This window comes from Myripristis murdjan, chromosome 20 (genome assembly GCF_902150065.1).
Source record: "Myripristis murdjan chromosome 20, fMyrMur1.1, whole genome shotgun sequence".
Taxonomy (NCBI): Eukaryota; Metazoa; Chordata; class Actinopteri; order Holocentriformes; family Holocentridae; genus Myripristis; species Myripristis murdjan.
Genome location: NC_043999.1, coordinates 11,994,632 through 12,007,898, shown reverse-complemented (window position 1 = coordinate 12,007,898; position 13,267 = coordinate 11,994,632). Strand labels below are relative to the sequence as shown.

General features: G+C 40.7%; 1 protein-coding gene across 1 annotated transcript; it reads left to right on the top strand.

Annotated features, from left to right (window-relative positions):
• Positions 1-8,326: 8,326 nt before the first annotated feature.
• en2a (engrailed homeobox 2a) lies at positions 8,327-11,324 on the top strand. Its single transcript, XM_030079519.1, has 2 exons — positions 8,327-8,807; positions 11,008-11,324. The coding sequence occupies exons 1-2, from the start codon at positions 8,327-8,329 to the stop codon at positions 11,322-11,324; spliced, it is 798 nt and encodes a 265-aa protein (XP_029935379.1).
• Positions 11,325-13,267: the final 1,943 nt, after the last annotated feature.

The window sequence follows — 13,267 nt, the reverse complement described above, 5'->3', positions numbered from 1 at the left end:
CTTTTGCACAGGCCCACTGCCCAACATGATGAAACCTGCTCTCTCTCTCAGAATACAAATGCACGACTTCATGCTGCAGCACGTGCTTTCCACCTGTCTCTGTTTCACTTGTTGCCCCCCAGCTCATAAACTACCGCAGGAGCTTGGGACAGGTGCACGGGGTATGCGGACGATCCAAACCCCGAAAAGCATGCTGGTCACCCCGCACAGGAGGACACAACAACTTCAGGACCACCGAGCAGAGCGTGGGTCACAGAACAGGTAGACTCCACCGCTGCTTTCTGTGTGTTTTACATTACACTGGGTCTCTTTGTAGCAGGGGATGGGGTCTATTTAGGAGCAGGTTTTCATTCATAAATGTGACCCCCCCACACCCCCTCCTCCTCTTGTATGGTATTTGTTCTGTATGACTGAGAATGTAAACCCATTAACCCTACGGAAATAGCCACCACGTGGAGTTCATTCTTTACTGTCACAAGTAAGACGTCCTGACATGTGAAAAGTCCTGCTGACCAGCTGGAAAACCTACGTGCTGTTCATCAACATGAATAGGTAGGCCTGCCACCAGTGAGCTGCAAGGGCCACGGAAACGGATCACGGTTCAGCACAAGCCAGCAAATAGTTACACTACCTGATGAATGAAATACATGGAAGTTTTCAGGCTTTTAATGATCCCCGCAGGGAAACCTGGATTTTTTTTAAAAAGCTAAATTTTCAAAAACAAGGGACCCTTAAATGATTACCCATCGTTTTGTTGTGCATTTATTCTTACGTCAGAATAAGTTCAGCCTAATTTTAAAAGTTTTATCAAGACATGTTTGCCAGAAATTACGAGTAACTTTGGGGACAAAACCTGATTTCTCTCTTTTTGCAGTTTCTCCGTATAAGAATAAAGCAAAATATAACTTCCCATGATGACCGTTTTCAGCTGGTGTAGCCAGAGAGGGAAGAAGTTGGATTTGTTTAACTAATGAGCACTATTTTTTTTCTCGAAACTTAGAAAAGACTTAGAAGACTTAGAAGAAAGAAGGAAATTTTATTAAGCCTATAGATTTCTATGGAATTGATAAAGTTTTAGAAAAATGCTCACAACCAACTATGGCCAACAGAGAAAAAAAAAAAGTTTAGGACCATTATTGAGATAATTGGCCTATATTAAGTTTAGGGCTTATGGTAAATAATCTGGTAATATGTGGCAAATAATACAGAATTGGAATCCAAAACATAAATCTATACAGAGGATTAATCAGAGAGACAAATCGCTAACCTTGAAGGCCAGATTTTCACGACCTCGAGCTGCAAGAGTGTTGGCCAAAACTGGAAATGATACCCTCGGTCTTAATAAAACAATTTTTAATTCACATAAACTGCAAAACACCAAACCTATACAGTCTGCACAGATTTTGAAGAATCCCGTGAGGGAAAACAGAAACAGGCTACCTATGACTGAAATATCAAACTACAGAGGCAAAGTTTTCATATCCATTACGAAAAATATGAAGGCTGGGAATAATCTTGCGGTTAAACGTGTGAGACTAAATCATGACGTTTCCCAGCTTTTTTCCCCAGTACATTTTAGGTTTACTGCCACGACCAATTGCAAATGTTTTTCTTCACAAACAGAAGATAAATAAATAAAAATAAGGAAAAAGTGACTATTTATAACCTAAGTGTCACAGTGAAGCATTGCAAAAAAATCTGGCACTTCTGCTGTTCTTATGCCAAACACTGACCCATCTTTACAAGAAGGAGCAAAAGCATAGACTAGTCCGCATTCATTAACAGATGAAAAAGTCTTTGCTGGGAACTCAATGCTGCATTCAATTTGCTTTTATCTAATTTACGCAAGGTCTTTAATTGCAGTGGGGGGTGCAGTTGTTTGTGCTAAGCTCGGTTTGGGACCTCTGTGGAGAAATCCGAACCGATCCCTGAGAACAATCCCAATTCAAATGAGACTTATCTACGCCAGACCGATCAGACGGATTAAGAGTTATTAAAACCTATAAAGCAGCCCAGAATATTCAAAAAAGGACATCCAGCATCCGAAACGTCCGCTGACGACTCGAGGAGATTTTTCTGAAACCAAAGCGTACTGACACCGAGATCCACAATAAGTAAAATATAGCCTACATACAGTGCCATAGTGAGAAATAATAAAAATCAATGACCTCCAGACGGTGATCAACCACCAATAGAAGGGAAAAAGTCTTCTTTAAGGAAACCACTGTTTTGTGCGTAAAACCTCTATCCCAAGTTACATCGTTTGATAGGCCTACTTATCCCTCACTATAATTTTATGTTTATTTTGTTTATTTATTGTTTTTATCTGCATTTACAAACGGCGGATAGGGTAAACTCTATTCTGAAAATTTAAAAATAATAATAAAACGGGGTAAAATGAGTTTAAGTGGGCTAATCCTCCACTACATTCAAGTGGTCAAGTCTAAACTGCAACTTAGCGATCAAATATGCCTATATAAATAAATAAATTCTCTCAAAAACTCTCATTACATCCAAAAATCGAGATCCATGTAAACAGAAGTAGGTCCACTGGAAAATATCCATCTTAACAAGTCATTTAGTCTAATATTACGTCTTAAATCCCCCAAAAATCATATAAAGAGTGTCACCGTGAAGAGATATTTTTATTTTCGCTGTAAATCATCCGTTTGAGATTTTTGATTGGAGTAATCTGCCTAATTCTGCCCGGTTTCGTTATATTGTGACTTTTCTGGAAAATTCCTGGGGGGTGAAGCGCGTTGGAACAGACGGAATTCCCCCATCCATTGACAGAGTCTTTCACTTGTTTTAAGATAAGCGTGGTTTTTGGAATATGAGGCTAAGTGACTTGTTATGGTGGACATTTTTTGCAGCGTGCACAATTAGGCCTGGCCCTAGCCTAATTCGGCTGCCTTGCTCTTGCCTGACCTAGGACGAAAAAGGGGGCAGCGAGCTTCCAGGACAACAAAAGCCCCCACCTCCCCAAAAAATTATACAGGATCATCAAATAGGAGAGACGTGCTTTCAGGTTTTGAAAAGCACAGGAAGCTGGCGGATTTGGTCCGACCCCTGCACGGTGACAGAGCTGATATCATGGAGACCCCATTCATCTGGAGGGATGGTGACCAGCAGAGGGAGGGGTAGTGACGGGGTGGAGGGGAAGGATAGGGCTGGGGATGGGGATGAGGGATGGGGGTTGCGAGGGGGGCCAGGGTGCATCTGCAGAGGTCCCACCGCCCTCTGATCTGTGAGCTGGCACACATCACGGCGTCCATTCACAAATCCTCCTTCAGCGCGTCACCTTTTGTAGTACTCCATGGTACTGAGTCCTGGTGACGTGTTAGACAATCCTACCAAGGAAAATACAGAGGAAAAAAATAGGTTATAGGAACTCAAGGACAGGGCACATGCGCACAATACATTTATTATAGGAGCAGGAGGTGTGTGTGTGTGTGTGTGTGTGTGTGTGTGTGTGTGTGTGTGTGCGTGCGTGCGTGCGCGCGCACGTGCGTGAGGCGGGAGAGAGGTATAGAGCGATAAGTGTATTTGAAATCGACAGATATGCCGGATGGAGGCTGCATGGATGCAGAGTGAGTCGTTCAAAAATGTGAGCTATGAGCGGCGCATAGATTTTAACAGTGATTATCAAACCCTCCCTACAAAGGCCGGAACAAAAGGAAAGGTGGGAGCTGGGCTTTGAAAATTCAGAAAATTATCTTGAAACGTCATTCACATTACAAAAAAAAAAAAAAAAAAAAAAAAAAAAAAAGGTGAAGCATTAACTTATTTAGGAGAACATGGCAGACACTAGTTGTATGATGATCAATATTTCCTGCTGCCCTGAACGAGGACAGAATATATTCATGCCAAATATTCGGTTCATCTTGCCCACATGCTTTAACCTTTCATAACCACGGCAGCATTTTGAATATAACTTTTAAAATAGTAATGTACCGATATAAATGAATGATTGCGCGATTGTGTGTTGGAAAATAACCAATAGCCTAATGTTGCTAAGAATTATATAAAATAATAATAGTGACAATTTACACTTCCAGGGGGGTAAATCCTCGGCTGATGTTTGCATGTTGGCTTGCTGGCGGCTATTTGGAAGGTATGTATTAGAGTATGAGGCAAATAACTTGGGTATATTAATTTTTCTTAGTTAACAGCGTGACAGGATGACAGACAAGGCTCTGAAATTGGACACCTTGTGCACCAGAAATTAAATGAAAACGTCCAGTTTTGCAGGAATAGCTGCCTCTGGTTTAACATTATGCTTTGCAATACAGATGCACAAGTTTTAAGCCTTCAGATGCAACTTCAATGAAAACTATAAGCCCATAATGCAAGCGCTGGCAACCGCACATGGAGCGATGGCCTACATTGCAAGGGCATGTTGCAACAACACTATGAGCAGGCCTATTACAGAATTATTTGGATAGCTCCTGATGGTGTCATGTGCAAGAAAAATAAAATACAATGAGCCTTATATGCGCATTTCACTGCGTTTGGACAGCATAGACCTCATTACAGGTAAAACCATCATGTTTGAGAATGAGTGAAACCAAGCTTCCCTCAAAATGGCAGGTGATTCCACGAGGCTATATGAATCAATAATTCAAGACAGAATGCAAATGTCCCAAAGACTGAAATCGACTGACTGCACTTTCCAAAGCCAATGGTGCGTTAGGCTGCCCGAGTAACCTAAAGACCATGCATGCTGCCAAAAACTGCCCCAAAAACCATGAACGTCAAAGTTCATATATCATATTAAAAAATAATCTGATCTTATGGCTCCAGCATGGTTGACTTTATTGGGTGAAAATAAATAATAACAATAATAATATACAACTAAATCAGATTGTCGTAATAGGTATGCAGGGCAATATAGCTTTCTTTCGGCCAGGAAAAGATTACTTGGCAGACATTACTTGGATTATATTCTCATTTAAAGATGAACCAAAAAGGTTTCCTAATGCAAAAAATCCACACAAACTCGTGATAATGGTGATGATACCTGATGGCAGTTTCCAGCACCAGATCCCCAACCGGATGCAACGCACATTTCTGCTGGGTTGAATTCCCCCTTTCTACCCCAACACTGCAGCCCAAAACAAACCAGTTACAAGTGAACAGACAATGGTGAATTAAAATCCACAATAGTGGCATAAACACTTCCACGCAAAAAATGTTCATTACAAGTCATTTAGTCTAGTACTGGGAGTTAAAAGCTTCCTCTTGAGTTGAGATGAGTTCACTTATTTCCAGAGCTGTTTTGCTGTTTGATCATTTCCTAAAAAGAATTTAACTGTATGTTGACATCACTCCACCACTATCAAGCCCAGGTTGGGCTGCTTGCTATTCAAGATATTTCTAGATTTAAGTTATTTCACAAGTGAAATTATGCCACGCAACGTGTTTTAAGAAAAATAAGATTTTGTGGCTCGATGGCAGACCCCCTGACTTGTTAAGATTGGTATTTTTTGCAGCGCACCCATGGCTCTTATTATAATTCTGGGCTTGAAATGGTGTCATTTCCTCCAGACATCCCTGTTTTGCTGTGAGGTTAGAGGCCAAGCCCAGGCGGTAGCGGCCTGTCTGTGTTGCCATTGTCTGCTGCTTATTTAGCGCTCAACATTAATCTGGGCTTGCCCTCACAAGTGAGAAACAATCGCAGCATGAGAGTGGCCTGTCTAATTACATCTTTCACTCCCAACTTTCACATCACCAGCCAGTGGGATAGGATGGATGGACCTTTTGTGGTTAGGAAACGTAAGGCAATGACACAGGACGTTATGCGCATTCATTTTGGATAGGAATTTTCAAAATACCATTTTATCAGATAGCAAGACTAATTCATGATTGAATGGAGACTCTCATAGAGAATATATGGAAAATTTGTATGCACAGATTAGCTGCCAGTTGTCGCATATGGACAAAAAAAGTCCAGGTTAAGCCTAAACAAATATTTTAAGTAACACAAGACTTCACCATAATTGCTTTGCAATTTGGACCAAGCCTATATTTGACAAGTGAAAAGTCAAGGATATGTTGTTTCCCGCAGGACAACACCATGCTTACCCTCGGGCTTAATTATAGGGTTTTAGCTTGCCACAAATGCAATTTCAAACTGCAGTTTTGGACAACAGGACATTGCCGCAAACCAACCTGCTCAGCACCAACAAAAGCTCCCCGTTTTTTTAATCGCAAACTTGGCGAGGGCACGGAGAAAATAGACCTTTATATGTAGAGCTCATATCGGCGAATAGGCCTATGTTACACAGATAAATCTACCACAATAGACAAGAGGACACAAGCCTAGTGGCTGGTATAAGTTTACATCTGGCAAAAATGAAATACAAAGTTAGTCATGTTAATCATGGAAAGCCCAATATTCAGAGGACAAGACAAAGCATGCCACCAATAATAAAAGGAAGCTGGGTGACTTGATAATTAAATTGTTCAAAGGCTCCTCACTCAGCCTTACCGCTCCTCTGGTCCTCGTCGACGATCCTTTCTGCGTGCAGCCCCGGTGTAGGACAGTGGAGAACCGGGGGAAACAAACTTGCTGCGTGGTGCCGTCCCGGGAGGAGAAATACAAACTTAGTGTTGGTCAGCAAAGTTACTCAAAGTTTTGTCTTTGGCGCGACTCAGTATCCTGAGCACCGTGCACAAAACAGTTTGTTTGCATCACTGATTTCTTTTAAAGGGATATGGACCCAATTCTTGCTCGACCGCAGCGTCACGACAGGCAACCGAGAGATTTGCAATCAAAATACTTAACACACATCCTTGTGCATTTGCAAGCAGGCTGCACAGACTCTTAGGCTATCACATTTCAGTTCTGATGCATTTGGTGCCTGTTATGGCACCTTTGAAAGCATCATGATAGCCCATAGTTGATCATCCTGCAAATAAAACACGCCAGATAAAATTTATGAAATAACCTATGGGATGTTGTTACAGCTTAAAACACAATATAGCTTATGTTTGAGAGTGAAATTCAGTTTTCAGTGAAATTCTGTGACACCATCAATTCAAACTCTAACCATATCCAGCAATGCTGTGCGTCACGTTTAACCTTGGCCAAGGCACACTGATTTTAAGTTAGACTTCTCAGTCCGATTAACCTTACAGGCGCAACAGCCTAATAACATATACTGTATAGGCATACTTCCAGATATTTGGAATACAGATACCTTTCAACAGTTATCATTTCACTATTTTCCAGGTTACTTGCTGCCTTTCAACCTATATAGTAATCAAGGATAGCCTACTTCAACACAGAGGCTCTAAATCGTTTTCATGTCACGGTCCTTCAACATTAGACCATTTGATGAGGTTTTCCCCTGTATAAGTGCAGATTTTTGGTGTTGATTTAGCATTAAATTGTGTAACATTGGAAGTGTGGGAAATAGGTGAGAGTGGAACCTGATTAGAATCGTCATTAGGCTGCTATACTACTACTACTTGGGATAACTTCAAGTGAATTACGCTAAATTATAGTGAAATTAAACTATTCCTCATTTGGATGGGAATCCCTCCCTGCACCCCGAAGGAACCCTGGGGGTCCCCGGACCCTACTTTGATACCCAATGCTTTAATCGCATATTTTTATCATTAGTATATATCACGTCATGTGCATTTTTTTCCCTTTACAAGCTGAGACAGAAAAATAAGGTTGATTTTTTTTTATATATAAATACTGGGAAATTAAGGGGGATATCACGGATCCTGTACTGGATTAAAATGAGGCTTCTTCTCTGTTATTTCAGGACTCTTCCCCTTTAGTAAGGCGAGGCTGGGCGTTTGTGGACGGCTCTGGAGTGGGTGTCATGTGGTCTGGTTTCTCCCTCCTCATTGGTCGAAGGCACGTGTCTGGGAGGACGGTGGGAAAACGTCACTCGGGGGGCTCGTATTGAAAATAAGAACAAAACTCCAGAGTGAGAGTATTTCAGCATCAGTTTAGCAGCCTCTTTATTTACCCTTAGTTTAGTTTAGGAATAGGCATTATTGATTACACTGAAAACGGATAATAGCACTAAATTGGATGACGCGCAAATGGCAAATGGTGTAGCTCTACGATACCAGATATAACCCGAGATTGGGGAATATATGTCCAAAAGTATGATTTTCTCAGAGGACACTACCGCAAGGCTTTGCATGGTGTCCAAGGCACTCACTAACATTTGAGTTTTTTTTATTTATTTTTTACCTGTGTAATTTTTGCAATTTAATTTCACTGAAGTTCTTTGCGAATTTTATTGCAGGGGAGAGAGCGATAAAGGGGTTAAAGAGAGTAAAGTGGGGAAAGTGAATCAGTATGGAAGAAAATGATCACGGCAACAGAGACGTGGAGCGGCAGGAGTCGGCGGATGAATCAAACAGAGCCATCCTTCCCCTTTTACAGGCGCCTGGAAACCTGCAGATCCCTCACCGGGTCACCAATTTCTTCATCGACAACATCTTGCGGCCGGATTTTGGACGGAAAAAGGACGGGAGCGCAAACCGCGAAGAAAATAGTCTGGCTTCGCGGGAGAACCACAGCCCCGCAGCACCTCGGACCGAGCCGGTGGGGAGCACGGTGCCGGCGGAGGGGACCTCCACCCCCCATACGGTGACCGGAGCGAAGAAGCCCGCGATAGCCGCCGAGGAGCCGCTGAAACCCCGCGGGGAGAATGGAGAACAGTGCCTAAGCTCAGACTCAGACAGTTCCCAAGCCAGCTCAAACCAGGCAGCCGCCCAGCCTATGCTGTGGCCAGCCTGGGTGTACTGCACCAGATATTCGGACAGGCCTTCATCAGGTTGGTTGCAGCATGCATTTTTACTATTCCGTAGTATTTCTCGGTAACCTGAAATACCCCGTAACACTGACCCCGGATGCCTTGACCGACTTCTCCCCAAGTAGAGCAGAGCGAATGCAGCCGTGCAGGGCTACAGAAAATGTGGAAAATATGCCCTTAGAAATAGGATACATTATTATTATAGAAAATCACAAAGTGTGAGGTAGGCTACGAGCAAGAAGCTTGCAGGATAGCGTGCGTGTATGCAGAAAAAATGAAGCGTGCAGAAAAAAAATATATAAAGCCTAACATCAAAGTATAGGCTATTTGAAAAATAAATTAAAATTATAAATTAGCTTTTCGGCAAGACTCCTACTGTTTAAAATGTTAATAACGAAATGTTGAGATTCATTTGTTTATTTATTTTTTAGTTATTTATTTTTAAAATTGTATGTATCGCCTGTACGAACCAAATTAAATCACGAGAGAAAAAAAATTGCATAATTTTTGGAAAACATTGATTTATTTTATTTTAATTTTCCCTTTACTTCCACAAAGTTACTCTCATTCTGTCAGAGTGCTTCGTATGCTCCATCAAGAAGTATTTTGAGTTATGATAATATTGAGGTCCTAAATGTTATGTTAAACATTGGCGCGCTTATTGACACAAGACTGGGCTCAGGGAAGAGCTAGAAGGTCTATAAAATAGGCTAATATTTAATGAAGAATGCAGCTTACTTGCAAAAGCTATACTCTGCTCGTTCCCAGCCAGTAGTTGTGTTTGGGATGAATTAAAAATGCATTTGTTTTGACAATGGGGGCTCCCATCTGTTTGTGTTGGCCAGTGCTGAGATATGAGAATATAGCCTACTGTACTTTCTGGTATCATTCCACGTCATTAGCCTATTTATAGCAAATATACAACTTTCCATGCAGAGCGAGGGCTTCATCAGTGTGTTTGAGATAAAGTGTATTAAATGTCGAGTACAGCTTGTTCTCATGCATTATGTAACGGGGTGGTATTGAGTGGCGTAGGCGACTACTAGCCTACCATTTGAAGGCAGTTATGGAAAAATATAGGCTGCTGATAGAAACAACAACACAAGCTGATTCATCAGTAAAAAGACTCGACCTATATAATGTCTTTTTATCCATGTTTTCCAATGAAATAGCAGTGTGTGGAGTGCAAACCCAGCACTTAGCCCACAGCTCTACCAGATCGTCATGGATAGGCCTCGATCCAGGAGGAAAATTAATGTGTATTGTGCGCTGCTCAAATTCAGTTCACGTCATACACACTGAGAGGCATTTCCAGTGGCCCACAAAAACAAAATGCAAACGAGTTGGCTCAAAATTCATTCTGTATTTCAAGTCACTCAACGCTGTAACTACAAAAGCTGTAGCTGCGAAACGAGATGCAGCAGCACTGTACGTCCTGCATGTGCTGTCCTATAGGCTGATAATTCCTTACTAGCCTACTACAGACGTGTGTGTGTGTGTGTGTGTGTGTGTGTGTGTGTGCGTGTGTGTGTGAGGAAGAGAGAGTGAGAGAGAGACAGAGAGGGAGGGGAGGTTTGCTTCACGATTTTTTTTTTCAATGGCCTTGACAACATTTCACTATCACTGCTGTTTTTTCCCCCATTTGTCCAGTGTTTTTGGGGAAAAAAAACAAACCAGCTCATACAGTCCAGAGTAAACTTTTTATTTAACCTCCCACGTACAAAAAACTCCTAATAACAGAGTAACTGCAAAAGCATATGCAAGTAACAATTTGTATTTCATAGACTTTTACTTTTTAATTGTGGAGGCCACCTAATCACAATTCAAACACGCTCCCCCATTTTTGTCTAATACAAACTAAACCTGAACGACTTAAGTTGCTGAAACATTTAACTGGTTGCAAACTGCTTGTAAGTTGTGTTAAGATAAAAGAGAAACGCCATAATTTAATTAGCCTACTTTCTGAAAGTTTAACTGATTTTTGTTTAGGCTCGTTGTTTGCTTTATGAAAACCACCGACTGGAGATGATAGTTGGCCTCCAGGTTTTTATTCAGTGTATAGCCTGCATCACTGATTCATGATCACGTTTTGATATTAAAAACCTATGTGTGTGTGTGTGTGTGTGTGTGTGTGTGTGTGTGTGTTTGTCTGTTGTGTGTGCCTGTGTGTGTGCGCGCACCCCACCCCACCCCCAACCCCCCCAACCCTATAACCCTACAGGGCCGAGATCTCGCAAACCAAAGAAGAAAACGACCAGCAAAGAGGACAAGCGACCACGGACGGCCTTCACAGCAGAACAGCTGCAAAGACTAAAATCGGAGTTTCAGACAAACCGGTATCTGACCGAGCAGAGGCGGCAGAGCCTGGCGCAGGAACTGGGCCTGAACGAGTCCCAGATCAAGATCTGGTTTCAGAACAAGAGGGCCAAAATCAAGAAGGCCAGCGGCACTAAAAACACACTGGCCTTGCACCTGATGGCACAGGGACTGTACAATCACGCCACCACGTCTAAAGACGAAAAATCAGACAGCGATTGATTACCAGAGAAAAAAAGAGAGCAGCCTCCTGACGAAAAAGAACCTGTAGTAATCCTATAACAGATTTTATTAAGGGCACTATAGAGATATCACAGCGAAAACGTCCATACAGGAATGTTTTAAGAGATAGAAATACCACAAAGCAGCACAGAGTTATTATAAACTTAATGCTGACCTACCACAGACACACTGTAAATTCTTATAGGAATATTACAGTGATATCAGAGGACGTAAAAAATATCATAAGGGTACCAGGTCTCTATAATCCAACTATACCAAGTACCACATATACACTAGAGGTCCCAAATAGAATATTTAAAGTTACATAGTAGATAAAAAATACGATAGTATCACTGTAAACTCAGTACTGATCTACTACAGACACACTAGCCTTAAAGTCCCTATAGGAATATTATAGTGATTTTTCGTTAAGGGAGGTTTAATCAAGCCTACAATGCAATAATCTCATCGAATAAAGGGCCAGTGTATAGAGTATACCAGCATAAATTGATAAAAAAAAAAAAATAGAGAGATATTTCTGCAATATCATGTCTATAAAAGATGTTGTATAAAGGTATGTTTTCATTGTATGTCGTTTTTTCACTCCAGGAATTATAAATGCTTACACACTTCATTTATGCTATTCGTTTTCATTTTCCATTTGAGTGGCACTTGACGTTTAGATCTGTCAGTGAAGTGAACAAACTTGCTTAAGTCCAAAGAATATTTTCTGCTGCATCCAGGCAACTGTGAATTTAAATAAATGCTAACAAGATTTTATTCCCATGGTTGTTGGTTTCCTTGGTTGTGTTTGATGTAAAATGGACATAGCAAGGTTTTTGGAGTGTCAGTTGCAGACTTAATTGGACAGATTATGGAGTTTTGATACTTTTTTTTTTTTTTTTCTAAATCCACAAACAGTTTATAATCATGTACAGGCCTAAGTGATTGAGAGAGGTAGCGATTTTCCCCCCCTAACATGCCACTTAACTAAAATGGTAACTTAGGCCTTGCTTATATGTATGTGGTCGTCTCATAGCCTTTAAACAAATATCATGTGCGTATTCCCTTCCTCATACCAATGCGTCAGTGCAGCTGTTATAGTTTTTGAATAGCAATATGAATCACTTTTTGTAGCTAAATGAATTGAAGGCTATAATGCTGCCTATAAAGTGAGAGAAACAGCTCTGTAGCATAAAGACAATGATAACAAACATTTTGCGCACTCGAGTATAGACTATAAATGCAGGTTATGGGATGTACTTCTTTAATCTGTCTCTATATACATTTTTATTACATATCCATATATCATAAAAGAAGGCAAATCCGTCAGTGACTGTATTACAAATTTTGGAAATCTCTTATCGTTGTTGAAAGGACTTCATATGTGTATTTATATAGATTATATTGAGAAAAAAAATCTATCCAATGACCAGTGTTGCTTTAGAGTAGATATCTGAGGTGTTTACACTGCTTGTTTATCTTGCAATAACTTCTTTTTTTGTGAATGAAAATAGTTTATGGGGCCTTTGCATGAAAGCTGCAATTTGTTGTACTTGGGCAAATAACTGTGTTTATACACTTTGGTCTTTGTCGACGAAAGTATGATCGAGCTAAGTTTTAGACTGTATCCATACCAAATTGTGGACTTTTTGCCTTTCAAAGTGTTTTGTTGTGTATCTGCAAAAAGTGTGTGTGAATTAAAATCCACCAAACAGAACACACTTTGCCTTAAAGTTCAAGTGTGAACTTTTTATGAAACAGAACTGTGCCGAATCAGAGAAGCAGTATTACTTCAAATGCAGACTATTCAAGTTTATTGCCTTTATGAAAACTGCTGGTACGACATTATGAATTTACTCATCAGCGTATATCTATCTATATATGAACATGTTTAAATAAAATTACAACACAGAGTTGTAGAATACAATGCTATTTTTTAT

What these genes read in the sequence shown, in the direction of transcription:
- en2a (XM_030079519.1), top strand. Translation starts at nt 8,327, where the DNA reads ATGGAAGAAAATGATCACGGCAACAGAGACGTGGAGCGGCAGGAGTCG. An exon ending in TTCGGACAGGCCTTCATCAG is followed by an intron (nt 8,808 to 11,007) that starts GTTGGTTGCAGC and finishes ATAACCCTACAG; the next exon opens with GGCCGAGATCTCGCAAACCA.